The sequence below is a fragment of the Lampris incognitus genome, chromosome 1 (assembly GCF_029633865.1).
Source record: "Lampris incognitus isolate fLamInc1 chromosome 1, fLamInc1.hap2, whole genome shotgun sequence".
Taxonomy (NCBI): Eukaryota; Metazoa; Chordata; class Actinopteri; order Lampriformes; family Lampridae; genus Lampris; species Lampris incognitus.
Window position 1 is genome coordinate 88,897,968 of NC_079211.1, and position 21,536 is coordinate 88,919,503.

The 21,536-nt window shown below is 50.1% G+C and overlaps 1 protein-coding gene across 1 annotated transcript; it reads left to right on the top strand.

Annotated features, from left to right (window-relative positions):
* Positions 1-3,546: 3,546 nt before the first annotated feature.
* prdm12b (PR domain containing 12b) lies at positions 3,547-20,923 on the top strand. The gene is made up of 6 exons (XM_056294450.1): positions 3,547-3,775; positions 10,909-10,974; positions 11,110-11,234; positions 17,422-17,577; positions 19,948-20,062; positions 20,325-20,923. Exons 1-6 carry the CDS (start codon positions 3,547-3,549, stop codon positions 20,789-20,791), a joined length of 1,158 nt encoding a protein of 385 aa, XP_056150425.1. The 3' UTR covers positions 20,792-20,923.
* Positions 20,924-21,536: the final 613 nt, after the last annotated feature.

Consider the following 21,536-nt stretch of genomic DNA (forward strand, 5'->3'; position numbering starts at 1 on the left):
AAGGAAAACCCGTGTGAGCGGCGAGGGGCCAGAAGACGTGGTTCTGGTGCTGACTGGGCGGCTGGCAGCTCAGCTCAGAGTAGAGTTTGTTTTTACAGACTTTTACGGACTGTTTTTTATGTTTTGAGTTGTTGAATGATTATTTTGGGGACTGTTAAAAGACGCATGTTAAGTGTTTGTTTGTAATTTGACAAATATTGTTTATACTGTTAAAAAGATGGCAAGTCTGTTTTTTGAAAAATATTTGTTAAATAAAGACTTGTTAAAACTTTAAATTTCTCTCTCTCGCGCTCTCTCTGTGTGTATGTGTGAGTGTGTGTGTGTGTGTGTGTGTGTGTGTGTGTGTGTGTGTGTGTGTGTGTGTGTGTGTGTCCCCTCTGGTTTTTACGCGTGCCAGTCACCTGCCGTCTCGCGGCTCCTTTTGACTTCCCGTCGGTCCGCGTGACTAAAGAAGGTTCTTGCCGGCTCGTTTTGTCCGCGAGCCGACCCGCATCAGCAACCCCGAGTGTGTATTGAGTGTGTAACGGGTGTGTACCGAGTGTGTACCGGGTGTGTATTGAGTGTGTACCGGGTGTGTATTGAGTGTGTACCGGGTGTGTACTGAGTGTGTATTGAGTGTGTACCGAGTGTGTACCGGGTGTGTACCGAGTGTGTACCGAGCGTGTACCGAGTGTGTACCGGGTGTGTACCGAGCGTGTATTGAGTGTGTACCGGGTGTGTACCGGGTGTGTATTGAGTGTGTACCGGGTGTGTATTGAGTGTGTAACGGATGTGTACTGAGTGTGTATTGAGTGTGTACCGAGTGTGTACCGGGTGTGTACCGAGTGTGTACCGAGCGTGTACCGAGCGTGTACCAGGTGTGTACCGAGTGTGTATTGAGTGTGTACCGGGTGTGTACCGAGTGTGTACCGGGTGTGTATTGAGTGTGTACCGGGTGTGTACCGAGTGTGTACCGGGTGTGTATTGAGTGTGTACCGGGTGTGTACCGAGTGTGTATTGAGTGTGTACCGGGTGTGTACCGAGTGTGTACCGGGTGTGTATTGAGTGTGTACCGGGCGTGTACCGGGTGTGTACCGAGTGTGTACCGGGTGTGTACCGAGTGTGTATTGTTGGGGGTAAAGCTCATTTCGTGCAGAATAAGCCCCCCCCGCCCCGTCCCGCCCCCCCTCCAGAAGCCCCTCTTCATTGATCAGGCCCATTATAAAACATTTACAGTCCGCGTCATTGTTGCTCCGCCGCTGCTTCTCTGTTCGCACGCGGCCGCTCGCCGCTTTGTGCCGCCGATGAACGTCACGTCAATTACACACGGCCGCGAGACGCGCCTCCACCCCCCCACCCCCGCGCCCCGTCCGTCCGCCCGCGGCGTCACGTGGCCGGTGTGACGCCGCGGCGTGGCTCGTTTGGCCGCTGAGTCACAGAGATGGTTATTTATGTATTGATTTATTCATAATTAGCCGGCGACGTGCAGCAGCAGGCCTGTTGATACAGAGCAACAAACCAGCAATAGAACACACGTGGCCTTGTCCAGTCATGATAAACGATACACACACACACATTCATGTGTCCAGTACATTCACATAGGCAGCCCGAGTTTGTTTGATTCGTCACAGGAAGTTGATTATTTCTGTGAACTACGGGCGTCATTTATTTCTGTTCGTTTGATCAAATATTGCAGCACAAATTTACTGAAAGCAAACACGCGCACGCGCACGCGCGCTCGTCGTTTTTTCCGTTTTCGTTGCCGAATTCTTAACCAGCAGGTTTACTTTACCTCGATTACATTTATTCCCTTAATGAATAAATTTCAGTTTTCATCCGCGTGAAACGGAGAGCGAACGTGCGCGCGCGCGCGCGCGTCTGCCCAGTAATTATTCTAACTGATGTCAACAGGAGTGTGTTTTGAGGGCGACAATAAATGTTAAAAGCTCGTAAATACAGATCGATGTAATGAAAGCAGAATAATCCCATTGAGAGGAGAGGAGAGGGGAGGGGGATCAGGACGGATGAATTGATGAATGGGTGGAGGCACGTATAAAGGACAGACATATGGATGGAGGGATGGATGGATGGACGACGCCCCCTCCCCAAAAAGCAGCTGTTAGGGGTAATCTGTCCTCTAATCTGTTTTGCTGCTCTGTCAATCACACATTCACCCGTCAGCCGCGCTTCATCTTCACCTCCTTATCCTCCTCCCCCTCGTGCGCGAGACCGAGACCTTGTCCCTTCACACACACACACACACACACACACACACACACACACACACACACACACACACACACACACACACACACACACACACAGAGCAGAATGAACAGCTGAAGGGTTGAGGTGGATAAAGCTGTTCTCTTGCAGAGAGAAGTGGGGCTGTTCACTGAACTTTTACTGAGACACAATTTCTTCTTCGTTAAAACACAATTTCTTCTTCGTTAAAACACAATTTCTTCTTCGTTGAAACACAATTTCTTCTTCGTTAAAAACAAATTCTTCTTCGTTAAAACACAATTTCTTCTTTGTTGAAACAGTGTAGCTGCGCTGACACGAAGGCCGGTTGTGTTACAGTTGAAGGACTTTTCTAATTCAGATGAAACTCTTCGCGTTTTAAACAGCTGTGATTGACAGGGAGGGCCAGAGACGTGGCGGGAAAAGCCGCCGACGCGTGACTGGGACACCGCCGCCGCGAGCGCGGAAGTGCGGATAGTTCTATCTGCCCAGGCCACGGGCCGCTGTGTGTTACAATGTTCCGTCTGATCAAAGAGAAATGTTACTGTTAGTTCTCTGCTTGTCACAATGCTCTGTGTTACAGTGTTCCATCTGATCAAAGAGAAATGTTACTGTTCTCTGCTTGTTACAATGCTCTGTGTTACAATGTTCCGCCTGATCAAAGAGAAATGTTACTGTTCTTTGCTTCTCATCACACGATACTTTCTGTTGTCCTGTGTATATAACAACAACACTTATTCTCTACATGATCCAATACACGTCATTGAAATTAAACCACTGGACAGGTGTTGACGTCTCCTTCTGGTCGCTGCTCATTTCGGATTAAAGCTGATCGATTCTTTTTATGTTTTTGTGATCGGATTCTGTCTTTTGGGCGTCGCGCGAGGGGTCTGCCCGGAGCGCGTGTTGGTGACACGCGCACAGAGACAAGCGGATTCTTACACACGCGCGCGCAGCCAGCCGTCCCTCCCCGTCAGGAGGAGGTGATTAATACGGTATATATACACGGAGTCGCTCCTGCGGCAGTCAGATGGATGGGACGCTCCTCAGCTCACGCGTTTCTCCTCGGCACCGTACCTGTTGTGTTGGACGCATGTGGGTTTATTACAGAAAGTGGAGCTGAACCACTGAGACCATTTCTAGGTGAACTGAAGTCCTGACTAACGCAGCCCAGAGTTATTGGAACATGCTACATTCACTTCATCCTGCACGTCACGTCATCTAAAGCGTTTTAATTAACTCTTACCGCAACAGCAAGTGGGCTCTCATCACCACCTCCTCCTCCTCCTCCTCCGTGCTCCGGCAGCGCAGCTCGCCTCCGTTATGGGCTCCGTGCTGCCCGGCGCGGGCCTCGCCCTCAAGGCCGCCTTCAAGCCGCAGCCGCTGTCCCTGGCTGACGTCATCACCTCCGATATCCTGCACAGCTTCCTGTACGGGAGGTGGAGGCACGTGCTGGGCGAGCACCACCACCTGCTGGAGGAGCGCCCGGCCGCGGGTTCGAGTCCCAAGACGGCGTTCACGGCGGAGGTCCTGGCCCAGTCCTTCTCCGGAGGTGAGTGACTACGGTAAGACCGGTGAGATCAGTAAGATCGGACACACGTAGTGGACGTGGTGGGAAGCCGGTCTGCTCCGGTCTGTCCCGTTCAGCTCAGCACGTGAACCGAAAAGCCGCAGACTGAAGCCGTGTGATGCGGGAATGACACATCTAAATTAAACGTAAAGGTTTATTTCCACGCCGTCACGCCTCAGCGGAGCTGTACGCTCATGTCCGGCATGAAGAGTTCGTTAAAACGCAGTGAATTCGTTTCGTTTTTGATTCCATGACGAAGGGAATGGTTCTGGATAAATAACGGCTACACCAATCATTTGAGCTTTTTATCCAACCGCTTTATTAATCTGTGACATATTGTCGTCTTTTGTCTGGCTTCATTTCCTGTTTGCACGAGAAAAGAAAAACGTGTGGAAATGTTTTGCAGGGATGAGCCCCCCCCCCCGAGTTTATCATCCAAATCTGTTTATTATCGTTATTATTACCATCGTTATTATTACTGCTGTTATTATTATTGTTAATTATTATTATCGTTATTAATTATTAAATACTATTATTATCGTTATTAATTATTATTATTTGGTTATTTTTTGTTGTCATTATTATCATTGTTTTTGTTATTATCCTTATTATTGATAATCATATGTAATTATCGTGTGAACAACAAATACGTGAAGTTTTGAATTGTTTTAAAATGAATCCGTTGGCCTGACTTTCGGTTTTTTTCCGTTAATCTTTTTCTCTCTAAATCTATTTATGAGCTGCCCCGTTTAGCGCCTGTTAACCCGCACAGCGCGAGGCCGCGGAGGGTCCCCAGGACGGAGAGGGAGAGAGAGAGGCGGGGAGAGGCGGAGGCGGAGAGGGAGAGGGAGAGAGAGAGAGAGGCGGAGGCAGAGAGAGAGGCGGAGGCAGAGAGGGAGACGGGGAGAGGGAGAGAGAGAGAGAGGCGGAGGCAGAGAGGGAGACGAGAGAGAGAGAGAGAGAGAGAGAGAGAGAGAGAGAGAGAGAGAGGCGGAGGCAGAGAGAGAGAGAGGCGGAGGTAGAGAGAGAGGCGGGGGGGAGAGAGAGAGAGAGGCGGAGGTAGAGAGAGAGAGAGGCGGAGGCAGAGAGAGAGAGAGAGGCGGAGGCAGAGAGAGAGAGAGAGAGGGAGAGAGGCGGAGGGAGAGAGAGAGAGAGAGAGAGAGGCGGAGGCAGAGAGAGAGAGAGAGAGAGAGGCGGAGGTAGAGAGAGAGAGAGGGAGAGAGAGGCGGGGGAGACGGAGAGAGAGAGAGAGCGGGCACATGTTGCGCAGCCACGTCTCCTCCTCTTCTTCGGCCGCTGATAACCGTGCAGTCTAATTCTCTCGCTATTCAGCTCGTGTCAGCCGCCTAATCGCCTTCCCGCGTTTTGTTCTACCGCTTTGTGACGGACATTCCAGGGCTGTCGCGGACAAAGAGCGCCGTTTCACTCCCTCACGTTTATTGCTGCGCAGTTCCTAAAAGACCATAATGAATTTACAATGAGACCCTCCATTCTGCCGGGGGGGGGGGCGCCGCACGACCCCTGCGCCACATAACGCAGGCGCGGACAGAGAGAGAGAGGGACAGCGTTTAACCCCGCGCTCTCTCTCTCTCACACTCTTTAGGTCCACTGACGAGTTTGTTTTTGACATTCATTGATAGTCAGCCACACACACACACGCACAGAGACACACAATCACGCGCACACAATACACACAATAACAGAGAAACACACAGTAACACAACACACACACACATCCAGCAGTTGACGTTGAAGATTGTGTTTTTCCAGGAGACGTTCGGTTTCAAACACCGTCCCTACAGATCCAGTCTCGAACCGTGTCCTGTGCGTGTAACACGTGTTTCATCAAATCTGCGACCACCAAAAATCAATACCACGTGGTTTTGACGGTCGCAGATTTTGATAAAAGACGGATAAGGTCAGGAGTTTACTGCGTCCGGTCCAAAACCGGATCAAAATGGTTTTGGTGCTGAGGGTTGATGCTGTGTGGTATCAGAAACACATGCTGGAGGACAATAATCACGTCCACCTTTTACACTTAACTGAAACACGCACTAGGCACAGGACTCCATTGCAAGACATAAGGTAAGAGTTCAAAAGCCGTCGTCACTGAAAGGCAGAGTTCGGTACACAGAAAAGGCAGCCCAAGCAAACCATACCGAAGGTGTAGGCGAAGGCGAGGTCCAGGGGCAAAGCAAACAAATACACAAGAGATGCAAACACTAGAGAGGCTGGCACGACTTGACACTAGGCACAAAACGAACTGGCACAGAGAGAGGGGAGCACAGAGACTAAATACCCAGCGGGTAACAAGGCACAGGTGAATCCAATCAGGCAGAAGTACACAGGGTAGGGAGTAGCACTGCTAGGGCACAGAGCGGGGCGTGTCAGTACCCCCCCCCCCAGGGCCGGCACCAGGCGGCCCAGGCAAATCAGGATGGCTGCGATGAAAGTCCTGAATGAGGTTCGGGTCCAGAAAAAAGCGGGCAGGGACCCCGGACCGCTCCTCAGACCCGTACCCCACCAGATACTGACGGCCCCGACCCTGACCACGAACCGCCAGGAGACGCCGGACGTGGGATGGACCCTCATGGAGGTGGGGAGCCGGAGCCGCACGGCCACTGGATTGATGACCCAGGAGATGGGGAACGGCCCCACAAACCTGGCAGCCAGTTTGCGTGAGATAACATGAAGGGGGAGGTCTCGAGTGGACAACCAGACTTTCTGGCTGGGCCGCTAGGCAGGCGCAGTAGTCCGTCTCCGATCAGCCAGCCTCTTATACCGGTCGGAGGTCCTCAGGAGCACCCAACAGGCCCGGTTCCAGGTGCGCTGACACCAACGGACAAAGGCCAGGGCTGAGGGGACATCAACTTCCGGCTCCAGAGCAGGGAACAGAGGCGGTTGGTAACCACAGGCGCACTGAAAGGGGGTGAGACCAGTGGCAGAGTGTTGTGCGCATACTCAACCCAAATAAGGTGCTTGCTCCAGTTGGCCGAGTTCTGGGAGACGAGACAGCGCTCCGCCAGGCCATTGGATTGGGGGTGAAACCCGGAGGAGAGACTGACTGAGTCCCTGAGCAGTGAACAAAACACTTCCGGAACCTTGAGACGAACTGGGGTCCTCGATCAGAGACCACATCCCTAGGGAAGCCATGGAGGCGAAACACGTGAGACAGCACAACCTCCGCCGTTCCCTTGGCAGTGGGCATCTTGGCCAGAGGGATGAAATGCACCATTTTCGAGAACCGGTCCCGTACCGTCAGAATGGTGGTGTTACCATCTGAGGCCGGAAAGCCTGTGATGAAGTCCAGGGAGACATCAGACCATGGACGGCGGGGCACCGGGAGCGGGTGCAGGAGATCAGGAGGAGGGCGTCGGGAGACCTTGTTCCGAGCACACACAGGACAAGCCGCCACGTATTCTCCTATCTCCTAGTCCGGCCACCACAACCGCTGTTGAATGACGAAGAAAGTCTGTCGCACACCAGGGTGACAGGAGAGGCGGCAAGTATGAGCCCATTGGATGACCTGAGAGTTAAGATTGACAGGAACAAACGGGGGGACAGCCAGCAGGCGCTGGGGTATTAGCGGACCCCCGTCTGACCCTGCTCTCAATGCCCCAGGTGACGGCCCCCACCACACAGGAAGCAGGCAGGATGCTGGCTGGAGACCGAGGAGCAGGGTCAGGGCAAAACAGACGAGACAGGGCATCTGCCTTGGCGTTCTTGGAACCAGGACGGTAGGACAGGGTAAAATTAAATCGGGTGAAAAAAAAGAGCCCACCTGGCCTGTCTGGAGTTGAGTCGCTTGGCTGTCCGGATGTACTCCAAGTTCTTATGGTCAGTCCACACCAAGAATGGGTGCTCCGCCCCCTCCAACCAGTGGCGCCACTCCTCCAAGGTCACCTGAATGGCCAGCAACTCCCTGTTCCCCACATCATAATTCCTCTCAGCGGGGGTGGAGAGCGCAGGGATGGAACTTGTTGTCCTCTGGAGACCGCTGGGAGAGGACAGCACCCAGTCCTCCGTCCGAGGCATCGATCTCCACCACGAACTGCCGCCGGGGATCAGGCAGCGTGAGAATGGGTGCTGATGTGAAGCTCTCCTTCAGCTGCTGGATAGCCTGATCAGCCTGTGGAGACCACAGAAACTTCACACTGGGGAAGGTTAAGGCATGCAGTAGGGCGGCGATGGTGCTGTACCGACGGATGAACCGCCTGTAGAAATTGGCGAACCCCTGGAAACGGCGGAGCTGGGTCCTATCGGAGGGCGTAGGCCACTCGGCAACAGCACTGACCTTAGTGGGATCCATTTCCATGCTGCCCTCAGAGATGATGTACCCCAAGAAGGTGACGGTGGAAATGTGGAACTCACACTTCTCAGCCTTGGCGAAGAGCTGGTGGTCGAGGAGGCGCTGCAGCACTTGCCGTGCATGCTGGACGTGTGACTCTTCATCGGGGGAGAAGATGAAGATATCTTCCAAGTAGACAAAAACAAACCGGTCCAACATGTCCCAAAGGATGTCATTCACGAGAGCCTGGAAAACCGCTGGAGCTTTGGTCAGACCAAACGGCAACACGAGGCACTCGTAATGCCCACTAGAAGTGTTAAAAGTGGTCTTCCACTCATTCCCCTCCTGTATCCTGACCAAATGACAGGTATTCCGAAGATCGAGTTTGGTGAAAATATTAGCATCTTGCACTAGTTCTAATGCAGAAGAGACAAGAGGAAGGGGGTACCTGTTCTTGACGGTGATGTCATTCAGACCACGGTAGTCTATGCAGGGACGCAGTGTCTTGTCCTTCTTCTCAACGAAGAAGAACCCCGCCCCCGCAGGAGATGAAGATGGTTGGATAATGCCAGCAGCCAGAGAAGAATCAGTATAGTCCTTCATAGTCGTGGTCTCCGGGGCTGACAGGGAATACAGACGGCCCCTGGGCGGCGAGGTCCCGGGAAGTAAATCAATGGCACAGTCGTAGAGTCCGTGAGGAGGTAGTGACGTAGCACGAGTCTTGTTGAACACCATGAGATCGTGGTAACTAGACGGCACTCTGGAGATGTCTGGAAGGTAAAGATCCAACAAAACTGGAGGTGACGCGGAAGCAGGAGTCACAGAGGTAGCAGGCACAGTAGACACAGGAGACGAGGAGTCAGGATGCTGAGATGGAAACGGAACACAGGCAGGTGCTAGAGCAATCCCGGCCCCACCCCGTCACCTCACCAGTAGTCCAATCCAGGTGAGGGCTATGTTGTTTCAGCCAGGGTAGGCCAAGGATAAGAGAATGAATCGGGGAGTTGGACAGGTGGAAGCTCAGGGATTCAGTGTGATTGTTAGCCATAGTGAGTTGAACGGGGATGGTTTGCTGGGTAATTCTGCAGAGTAGACGACCATCCAGAGCATTGGCCTCTAGAGGTTCAGACAGGGGAACGTGGCTGAGTTTCAGCCGTTTGGCTAACCCCCAGTCCATAAAATTCCCATCAGTCCACTAACACCGGGAGACCAACCAACACGGAAGATGAGGTGAGCCGTGCCTGCGTAAGTGGTCAAGACGGATCAGAAAAAGCTGCTCGGCTCACCAGCGCCCTCTGCCTTACTGATGAGCCTGGACAGGAGGAGATGAAGTGTCCCAGTTGAGCGCAGTATATACATCTACCCTCCCGCAGGCGGCGCTGACGCACTTCAGGAGTTAGCCTGGCTCTACCCAACTGCATGGTTTCCTCCGGTGCAGCAGGGGGCAGGCGGAAGACCGGGAGGAGACTATCGGCCACAGATTGCCCCCCTCTGGACAGATGGGAAGCTGGAAGACTTGACCCTCTCTCACCTGGAGTTGGGTGTCAATCTTCATGGCAAGCGCAATGAGAGCATCCAAGCCTGAAGGCAGTTCCAACGAAGCAAACTGATCTCTTAAAGGGTCGGCTAACCCATAGAGAAAGGCATCAAACAAAGAGTCTGGGTTCCAGCCACTGTCAGGGTCCGGAATTCAATGGCGTAGTCGGAGACTCGAGGCTTACCCTGACGCAGGCCCATTAGCGCCCTATCTGCCTCACAGCCTGCAGTTTTATGCTCGAAGATCTGGTGAAGGGTTTGGGTGAACAGATCTGAGTACTCGCAGACTGGAGACCTCCTAGCCCACTCGGCAGTGGCCCAGGCTTCTGCTCTGCCGGTGAGGTGGGAAATGATGTACGCCCCCTTGGCACGCTCAGAGTGAAACGAAGATGACTGGAGCTCAAAATGCAGTTCACACTGGACCAGAAAGGCCTTGCAATTGTCAGAGTCACCAGAAAACCACTCGGGTGTGGAGAGGTGGACCACCGGAGCTGGCGTCGTTCTCGTGGGAGCTGGGGCCGGAGCTGGATCGAGGACAGGTTCTGGAGCTGGGTTAGCAGGATTAGGAACGAGAGTGTCCACGAGTGCAGCACCCTGCTGAAACCGAGCAGTCGCCTCCTGAAACTGGGTAGCCATGTAGCCTTCCTGGGTGTCGAAGGTCTTCTGAAAAGCCTCACGACGTGCTGCCATCTCCATCACCCCCGCACCAATAGTGGCGAGTTGCTTCTCCTGTTGGTGGTTTCACTCTCCATGGGTCTGGAGTGCAGCGCGCAATGTGTCGGCTGAGTCCATAGTATGGCCAGTTCGTACTGAAACACACACTAGGCACAGGACTCAATTGCACGATACAAGAGACGAGGTAAGAGTTCAAAAGTCGTCTTTACTGAAAGGCAGGGTTCGGTACACAGAAAAGGCAGTCCAAGCAAACCATAACAAAGGAGTAGGCGAAGGCGAGGTCCGAAGGCAAAGCAAAAAAATACACAAGAGATGCAAACACTAGAGAGACTGGCACGAGTTGACACTAGGCACAAAACGAACTGGCACAGAGAGAGGGGAGCACAGAGACTAAATACACAGGAGGTAACAAGGCACAGATGAATCCAATCAGGGCGGGGCATGCAATCAGGCAGGAGTACACAGGGTAGGGAGTGGCACTGCTACGGCACAGAGCGGGGCATGTCATTAATATGTCCAAAATCATCTGATTACAAGTTTGACTGATTCTATGAAATTACCTTGCTTCAAGACAACATAGCAATCTGCTGAGCTCTTCTCTGCTCGTTTCTTTCAGAAGTCCAGAAGTTGTCCAGTCTGGTTTTACCGTCTGAGGTGATCATAGCTCAGAGTTCAGTGCCAGGTGAGCTGTTCTCGGGTTCTGCTTGCTCAAAACCTTACAATTATCTTTAATCTCAGTGACACACAGCTGTCAATCCAGCTCCTAATCTTGGTCCTGGTTCAGGTTCTGGTGCCATAAAGTCTGTCCTGGTTACAGGTGAAGGTCTGGGGATTTTCTCCAAGACATGGATCAAAGCCGGGACAGAGATGGGCCCGTTCACCGGACACCTCATCTCCCCCGAACACGTGGACCTCTACAAGAACAATAATCTCATGTGGGAGGTAACTAAACACAGCCAACCAACCAACGAACACACTTACCATTCAACTAGCTAACATCTAACGGACTAACTAACCATTCATCTAGCTAACATCTAACTGACTAACTAACCATTCAACTAGCTAACATCTATCTAACTAACTAACTAACTAACTAACTAACTAACTAACTAACTAACTAACTAACCAACCATTCATCTTGCTAACATCTAACTGATTAACTAACCATTCAACTAGCTAACATCTAACTAACTAACTAACTAACCATTCATCTAGCTAACATCTATCGAACTAACTAACTAACTAACTAACATTAATCTAGATAACATCTAACTAACTAACCATTCAACTAGCTAACATCTAACTTACTGACTAACTATTCATCTAGCTAACATCTAACTGACTAACTGACCGTTCAACTAGCTAACATCTAACTAAGGAACTAACTAACTAACCATTCATCTTGCTAACATCTAACTGACTAACTAACCATTCAGCTAGCTAACAACTAACTGACTAACTAACCATTCATCTACCTAACAACTAACTCAGTGTTTCCCAACCCAGTCCTCAAGGAGCCCCTATCCTGCAGATTTTCTTTGCAACCCTGAATAGGCGCATGTTTGTACCAACCAATCAGCAATGAATTATGTCAGCTGTTGCACATCTTGCATAATTAAGTGCTGTGAGATGATTGATTGAGTAAGTACAAGCAGGGCTAACTATGCAGGGTTACAATGAAAATCTGCAGGATAGGGGTTCCTTGAGGACTGGGTTGGGAAATGCTGGACTAACTAACCATTCATCTTGCTAACATCTAACTGACTAACTAACCATTCATCTAGCTAACATCTAACTGACTAACTAACCATTCATCTACCTAACAACTAACTGACTAACTAACCATTCATCTACCTAACATCTAACTAACTGACTAACCATTCATCTACCTAACATCTAACTGACTAACAAACCATTCATCTAGCTAACATCTAACTGACTAACCATTCAACTGTTATATCTTGTAGTTAGTCTGCCGCCCACTAGGGGGCAGTAGAAGGGAGAAGTAAGAAAATGGCATGTAAAAAAAGAGTGAGGAAAATAAACAGAGCTGATGTAGACGGTTACTGAGCAGTCGTGTCATTTCTGCTGTCTGATATGTGGATAAATAACATTGGCAACGAGGTAAAAGCAATACTAAGAAATAACTTACCATATCTTGAACTACGTGAGCGACGCGAAGGCAAAGTTACATCACGCGTGAGTAGGTGGCGTAGCCAGTGAGACTGAAACCAAGTGAAGTATCAACGACAAAACGATACTAACGATGTCGGCCTTTGGAAAAGTGGATGCATTTGAGCCAAATGCGGAAAACTGGAGTAGATACGTGGACAGACTGGAGTTTTATCGAGGCAAATGGGGTAACAGAAGAAAAGACCAAACGGGCCATTCTTCTTTCTGCGTGCAGCAGCACACTCTACGGGCTGAAAGTGGATCTGATTGCGCCACTGAAACCTACCGAAGTCACGTTTGTGGTCCTAGTTAAACATGTAGGTGAGCATTTCGATCCCAAGCCAAATGAAATTGTGGAGAGATTTAAATTTCAGTCCTATACAAGAGGGGCAGGTGAAGCCGTTTTATCATATGTGGTTAGATTAAAACATCAAGCCACACAGTGTGGTTTTGGTAATACATCAGAGGAGCGACTGAGAGTTCAGTTCATTTGGGGCATAGGCTGTGAACAGATGCAACGCCGCCTACTGGCAATCTCTGATTTGACATGGAAGTCTGCCCATGATACAGCCGTAGCACTGGAAGCAGCAGATAAAGGTGCACAAACGCTGCAGCCTGTATCCCAAGTTAATCAGGTAGAAAACCCAGTGTCAATCACACATGCATGACAAGGGACAAAGTCAACAACATGCTACCGCTGTGGGGATCCACACACAGCTGACAACTGCAGGTTTAAAGACTTAGAGTGCCATTACTGTAAAAAACGGGGTCATATCGTGCGTATGTGTAGGCAGCGGATAAAGGACAAAGGCAAGCAGACTCGGGCGCTGGGCTCAAAGAAAGCTCATCTCATGTCAGAGTGTTCTCCATTGTCGGCTGTAGGGGAGAAGGGGAGGAACAGGCTGATTACCTTTTGGCGCTGGGAGAGAGACCACGTGGCCCACTAGTGATAACAGTGGAGCTGAACAACTGCCCAGTGAATTTTGAAGTGGACACGGGAGCATCTCGTACGGTCATAGGTGAGGAATGTTTTACCAGACTACAAGCCACAGTCTCAGGGTTGGAGTTGAAGCCTTCTGAAGTCGTGCTGAGGTCTTTTACGGGGTAGGAGGTCGATGTCCAAGGCAAAACTAAGGTGAATGTGCACTATAAGGGCCAGACATTACAGCTGAACGTGCTGGTAATCCGCAGCCAAGGTCCGAATCTGCTGGGACAGGACTGGATGGGTGTGTTATGGGTTGACTGGAAAGAGCTTTTCAAGCCAATTTTCAGGGTCGCAGATGGCGAGCTGCAGCATGTTCTCTTCAAACATGATGATATCTTCAAAGATGAACTTGGGACATTAAAAGAGATGGAAGTGTGTTTCCATATTGATCAGACTGTAAACCCTCGCTATTGTAAGGCCATACCCGTGCCATTTGCCATGTGATCACAGATTGAAGCGGAGCTAGAGCGATTACAAGCAGCAGGGGTCATTGAACCTGTGACACACCCAGACGGGGCTGCAGCCATCGTGCCTGTACTTAATACAGTCAGAATTTGCAGAGACTACAAGCTGACTGCAAACTTAGCTTCAAGACTGGAGCATTACCACTTGCCACAAATCGAGGAGCTTTTTGCCAAACTGGCAGGAGGCAGAAGCTACTCCAAACTAGACATGTCCTATGCCTACCAACAGTTGGTGTTGACGGAAGACTCACGCAAGCTGGTGACGATTAACATTCACAAGGGTTTATTCCAGTACTCACGTCTCCCTTTTTGGGTTTCACCAGCCTGTGCAATTTTTCAGAGGACAATGGATAACTTCCTGGCCGGATCCCACACACAGCGGTATACCTGGATAATGTGCTCATCACGGGAGCGACAGAGGAAGACCACCTTCGAAATCTTGACCTGGTCTTAACACGATTAGAGGAAGCAGGACTCGGGCTGAAAAAGTCCAAATGTGAGTTCATGGCTCCAGCAGTTGAATATCTTGGACACAGGGTATCTGCCGCCGGTCTCCAGCTCCTGGAGAAGAAGTAAAGAGCTATCAAAGAGGTCCCAGAGCTCAAAAATGCAACAGAGCTGCGGGCTTACTTAGGAATGATTAATTACTATGGGCGGTTTCTTCAGGATTTGTAATCAGTCTTAGCCCCACTTCATTACCTCCTCAACACAAGAGTAAAATGGGTGTGGGAATCTCAACAGCATGTAGCATTCCAGAGGTCCAAAGACCTACTGTCATCATCGACACTGCTGGCACATTATGACCCACAGTTGCCCCTGATTATAACATGTGACGGCTTCCTGTACGGAGTTGGAGCAGTTTTGTCACATAGGGTGGAGGACAACTCTGAGATGCCCATCTGTTTTGCGTCCCGCTCTTTGTCGGTGGCAGAAAAGAACTACTCTCAGCTGGAGAAAGAAACGCTAGCTGTAAGTTTTGTTGTGAAGAAGTTCCATCAATGTGTGTATGGCTGTAACTGCACCATCCAAACTGACTACAAGCCCCTACTGGGTCTACTAGGTGAGCTAAAAAACATTCAGCCAGCTGCATCACCACGCCTTCAACGCTGGGCACTACTACTGGCTCAATATCAGTACGTCCTCAGATACAGGCCAGGACCCTCCTTTGCAAACGCTGATGGCCTCAGCAGGCTTCCCCTCCCAGAAATACCCAAGGACACACAAACTGCTCCTATTACCAGTCATCAGGCGACGTAGTGGACTTGTAGGGATCCTTTGCTCACTAAAGTGTGTCGCTTTGTCAAAGAGGGATGGCCTGCCACCTGCCCAGCTGAGGTTTTACATCCGTTCTCCAGAGGGCAGGCCGAGCTCTATGTAGAAGATGATATTCTACTCTGGGGGCTCCGTGTTGTGGCGAGGTTCACAAGCTCGTGAAACCCTGCTGGAGGAGCTTCATGAAGCACACCCAGGAATCTCGAGAATGAAGGCAACAGCCAGAGCTCATATGTGGTGGCCTTGATTGGATAATGAAATAGAATTTAAAGTGCAAGCCTGTACCACATGTCAACAGGTATGCAACACCCCTCCCCAAACGTCAGTCTTACCTTGGGAATGGCCTGGCAAGCCATGAGCACACATTCACATAGACTATGCAGGTCCATTCCTGAGGGAGATGTTCCTAATAGCAGTAGACATGCATTCGAAATGGCTTGAAGGTTACCCTGTCTGAATAGCCACGTCAGCAGCAACAGTTGAGCACCTAAGGGAGATGTTCAGCACTTATGGCCTTCCCCATAAGGTTGTGTCAGACAATGCAGCAGTTTTCACGAGTTTAAGGGATTTTTGACATGTCTGGCATAAGACACATAACATCAGCCCCCTACAAGCCTTTCACAAATGGGTCAGTTGAAAGAGCTGTCCAAACAGTTAAGAGAGCCCTGAAGAAAACCGTGGGATCAGGAGGATCACTAAAGATGTGCATATCAAGGTTCGTGGCGGCATACAGATCAACACCACATGCAACAACAGGCAGGTCACCAGCAGAGATGTTATTCAGCCATCCTGTCAGAACCGGGTTTTACCTGCTAAGACCGGATGCCCATGTTAAAGTATTCCAGAACAAAGAGCGCATGATCTGTAGAAAAAACAGCACCAGGCCAACCAGAACACTGGCATCTGGTGCAGAAGTGTTGGTAAGGGATTCCACAAGCCATAAGAAATGGCTGCCCGGGGTGGTGATCACCAGCACAGGTCCTGTGTCCTACAGAGTGGAGGTGGAAAGCCAGGTGCTTAGACTTCATGTGGATCACCTATTACTAAGAAGAGAGCCAGACAGACGCCACCCGCTCAGTGAAGATCCCGAGGCCGACTGGGACACTGATGGCTATGGAGCTGAGCAGTCAACTCAGCCACCATATACAGAGCCTGAGGACCAGGTACAACGACCACAAGCTGTTGGGGTGGATGGTGGAAGTGAAGCTGAGCAGCCACCTCAGCTGCCTGGTACTGAGCCTGATGTTAGGGAGGAGGAAATAGGGTAGGAGGGCCCTCACTGTTCCTGTAGGTCAAGGAAACCCCCCCAAAAACCTGGTTTGTAGTTAGAGTGACCAGAACTTGTTGGGGCACAATAATCCCTGTTCTGAGTCCACCAGAGCTGGTGCAGTCTACCCCCACTCTGAGTTAGCTGCTTTTATATTGTTGTTTCAGCGAATATGGTGTTATTTTGTTAGACCCATATTTACTCATCTGTGAGTGTTCGTGGGAGTTAATTTCAAAGTAATGGTTATGCTCAACAGGGGGTGGAGTGATGTTATATCTTGTAGTTAGTCCGCCGCCCACTGGGGGGCAATAGAAGGGAGAAGTAAGAAAATTACATGTAAAAAAGACAGAGGGAAATAAAGAGAGCTGATGTAGACGGTTACTGAGCAGTCGTGTCGTTTCTGCTGTATAATATGTGGATAAACAAAACTAGCTAACATCTAACTGACTAACTAACCAATCAATTAGCTAACATCTGATTGACTAACCATTCAACTAGCTAAAATCTAATGGACTAACCATTCAACTAGCTAACATCGAACTGACTAACTAACCATTCAACTAACTAACATCTAACTTACTAACTAACCATTCAACTAGCTAAAATCTAATGGACTAACCATTAAACTAGCTAACATCTAAATGACTAACTAACCATTCAACTAGTTAACATCGAACGTACTAACTGATCATTCAACTAGCTAACATCTGCCTGACTAACCATTCAACTAGCTACCATCTGACTAAATATTCAACTAGCTAACCAACGAACTGACAAACCATTTAAGCAACTAACTAACACAGTGATATTTGCAAGTTGTAAATATAAGCGTTACAGGGACTTGATGACCTACTAGAAATTGAACAAGCCAGTTAATGACAGATAACGAACCTCAGTATAGTGTGGGAGTCTTTACTAATGAGTGGATGATATTTGTAACGTCTGTCCTCACCTCTTTTCTCCTCACAGGTGTTTAATGAGGATGGCTCAGTAAGGTATTTTATTGATGCCAGTCAGGAGGACCAGAGGAGCTGGATGACTTATATAAAGTGTGCCCGAAATGAACAGGAACAAAACCTGGAGGTGATTCAGATTGGGAGCAGCATCTTCTACAAGGCTGTGGAGGTTACTATATGTTACTATATACTATACTATACTATACTGTGGCGAGCTTGCATGGAAGATGAAGTCGAGAAGCAGAGATCTCTTAATGGCAGCTCCCGTGTCCCATACACCGCACGACACGACATTGTACCCTTGTCCCCTCACACGAAGGCCTGCTCAAGACACCATGTGTCATAGGCCCGCTTCTGCCACACTCTGGAGCCAGCCTGGGCCCAGTGGGTGCAGCAGTCACAGCAGTGCACATGCAGCTCCATGTCTCATAGATAGCTAGGCCAGTAGAAACACACCCTGAGGCGATGGAGGGTCTTAGCATCGCCCACACCGAGCCATTGACCATCTGGAGAACCTGGAGATGGAGCACACATGACACCCAATAGCTGCAGGAGGTCGTTCCCTCATCTGGGAGCCAGCCCATCATGGAGCTCAAAGGTGCCCCATTGAGAGTGGTAGGCCTTTACCTTGGGCCCCAGCGCTGACACCTCTGTCCACTCAGGGTGCTGCCCCATCTCCAGCCAGCACCTCACCAGTGCCAGGGTCACGTCTGCCTCCTACTGCTGCCTCAGTTGCTGGATGGTCAACGGGAACCACCTCTCCTCGTTGCTGGCAATCTGGACGGCCACCACCGTTGGCATCATCTGGCCCCGCTCCTCTTGCCACTGGCAGAGGTGACACTCTGTGCCTGCTGAGCAGTGGCTGCTTGATGACTGGATCGTTTGTCTTTGAGCCTGTTCTTCCCCTGCCCAGACTGGAGTGCCACAGTCTTTGTGCCGAGGGAGATGGTTGCCCTTGACACATGCCCCAACCAACGTGCATCAGCCTTAAAAGGGGGCTGGAGACTGGCATGGTGGTCCCCTCTCTGGGCCACTCCGCTGTCATTTCCCTGCTGGCCGGATGACTTTGGCTTTTGGCGCCGGTGCTGGGGCGTCGCGGGCTATGTGACCAGGCTTGTCACACCGGTAACAGCGGTCAGTCAGCCGGGTTGGACTTCGCCTCGATGAGGGAGGCCATCACCAAGACTGCTATGGTGGAAGCCAAACTTGGTAGACCTCTTCTACCTCCTCCTCTTCATCGTAGTAGGCCAAACTGACATGCGGTCAGAGAGCGGGGGGCTTCTGGTGGGTAAGCCACTCGGAGAGTACCACCTCGGCCCATTCAGCTTTGCAGAGAGCCTCGATGAGAGATTGGGGCATGGTGAGGTGGACATGCTGGCACAACCACTCTGGCATGAGCCCTTGCAGAAAAACGTTGAAGGCCAGCTCCTCTTGGGCAGCTGTGTTGAACTGCGGGTAATCATGTCGTGTGTGCTGCACATCTGCAGCGAAGGTGCCCAGGTTCTCTTCCTCTTGGTGGCAGCAGCTGGCTAGCTATTCCCTGCTCTAGTCAGTGAAGGGTCGCTGCCAGAATCACCTCTCCAGCGCCATGGTTAGGCCTGGAGGTCCCACTGCTCCAATGGGGCTAGGTCGAGGAGCACATGCAAAGCCTTTCCCTCGAACGCCAGAGCCAGGGGGATGGCAGCTTTTTCATTGCACCATCCGCTGTGCCATGCCGCCAGTTGGACCTGCGAGAGGCACAGCTCTAGCTGTGTCATGCCATTGTCCTTGGACAGCTTGGCTGGTGTTCCGTGCGCAGCAGCCCTTCCGGTCACTGGACATGGGCAGTGGCAACGGGTAGCAGGCATTACCCTTTATTGGCCCCCCTGGCATCTAGGGGGTGGTCCAGTCGCTACAATGCTCCACTATACTATATTATACTATTATATGCTATACTATTTTAAATGACTTCTAATATGTGCAGCCTCACAATAACGTTAAGTTAATATACCCCATAATATCTGGTTGTGTAATGATAGACGGAAGCGAAGAAAAGATTTTCCAGGTCCAGCCAGCAGAATTAACCAGGACTGTTCAGGACTATAGCGCCTCCTAGTGGACAGATGATGTAAAGACTGATGCGTTTAAATGCCCAGTTTCTTTTGTGTACATTTATCAGATGCGCTTATCCAAAGCGACGTAGTTGGCCCGTGTGGCATTAGGGGCATAAGCCACGGACTCTTACTGGAGACTCGTCCCAACTGGAGTTTGAACCCCTGCTCTCCAGCAGGAAAGCCATCGTTCTTACCCATTGAGCTATCCAGCTGCTATTTACTTCCCCTCTCTGGTAGCCTAAACTATACAAGAATATAGATTCGACTGCTAAAGTGTAAATAGTTTATTTATTGGTATCTGCAGGACAGATGACACCAATGGTTCATGTGATTCCCTTGTAGCTTTTCTAAAGTCTTTATTAACAAATGAACCAGCTGTTGGAGATTTGACCCGTGTGAAGTGAGTGATGACTAAATTGCTGTTCTGTTGTTTTCTAAATGGCCAGACTATCCCCCCAGACCAGGAGCTACTGGTCTGGTATGGAAACTCTCACAACAGCTTTCTGGGAATTCCAGGAGTCCCCGGGACAGATGACGAGCACAGCAAGAAGAACAAGATAGGTGAGAGAGAGACTCCTCATAGAATCTGCTGACTGACTGACACATGAACTCATGAAATGAATGTTGGCTAGATTGAAATAACTCTAGAGATCTATCTATCTATCTATCTATCTATCTATCTATCTATCTATCTATCTATCTATCTATCTATCTATCTATCTATCTATCTATCTATCTATCTATCTATCGATCCATCTATCTATCATCCAGCCGTCCATCTTCCATTGATCACTGTTTTTCTGCTTTTCTTTGATTGGTCCAGACGACTTTCATTCCTGCGACGGCTCCTCTTCCTCCTCCTCCTCTTCCTCGCTGGTCACGGCGGGGCGCATGCGCTGTGTCATCTGTCACCGTGGCTTTAACTCCCGCAGTAACCTGCGCTCGCACATGCGCATCCACACGCTGGACAAGCCGTTCGTCTGCCGCTTCTGCAGCCGCCGCTTCAGCCAGTCGTCCACGCTGCGCAACCACGTGCGCTTGCACACGGGCGAGCGGCCGTACCGGTGTCACGTGTGTCAGTCCGCCTACTCTCAGCTGGCCGGCCTGCGCGCGCACCAGAAGAGCGCACGCCACCGGCCCAGCAGCGTTTCCGTGGCAACGGGGACAGTAGGGGGCGGGGTCCAGGCTGGGCACTCCCCCCCGCCCCCTACCGCACATGCACACGCACCGATGGCCGTGGCGTCGCACCCGGCTTCGCTTGTTCACCATATGACCACTATGGTACTATGAGACGCGCGCGCGCACACACGCGCCGCACACGTTGCTGTTCAACACTAGTTCAATGGGAAGTGGAAAACAGGATTCATCGCTGGGATGATGGCGGGATGAAAGAGTATCGGGGGTGGTGACTGGTTAAATCATGCTACCTGGGCTTGCTGTAGTTTCAGTAGTCATCAGAAACTCTTATGAGCTGCAGTGAAGAATTCTGACTCAGTTTTTATTGAGGAATTGTTTTATTCCATAGTTTGCTTATCTGGAGGATTTTGAAGAGTAATTCATAGCTTTGATAAATACTACCCCAGTTGATGAGTACTATCTGTAGTAAGTACTATATGTAGAGCTATCTGTACTATCTATCTGTATCTGTAGTACTATCTGTTTCTAGCATAACAGAAAGGCGAATCAGTTCATCTGGAACAGTGTTTGTAGAGAGATACGTTTCATCGCTCAGTATGTTTACATGATGTTAGAAAAAGTTGATTTATTGTGTTAGTCTGACTGAAACTGGACTTCAAAATACATGTAAACATGTTAGTCCGACTGAAACTGGACTTCAAAATACATGTAAACATGTTAGTCCGACTGAAACTGGACTTCAAAACACATGTAAACATGTTAGTCCGACTGAAACTGGACTTCAAAACACATGTAAACATGTTAGTCCGACTAAAACTGGACTTCAAAACACATGTAAACATGTTAGTCCGACTGAAACTGGACTTCAAAACACATGTAAACATGTTAGTCCGACTAA

Excerpts from the sequence above, each read along its gene's own strand:
- prdm12b (XM_056294450.1), top strand. The coding sequence starts at position 3,547 with ATGGGCTCCGTGCTGCCCGGCGCGGGCCTCGCCCTCAAGGCCGCCTTC. Across the intron at positions 11,235-17,421 it reads ACAATAATCTCATGTGGGAG|GTGTTTAATGAGGATGGCTC; the intron begins GTAACTAAACAC and ends TTCTCCTCACAG. Across the intron at positions 20,063-20,324 it reads CAGCAAGAAGAACAAGATAG|ACGACTTTCATTCCTGCGAC; the intron begins GTGAGAGAGAGA and ends TGATTGGTCCAG.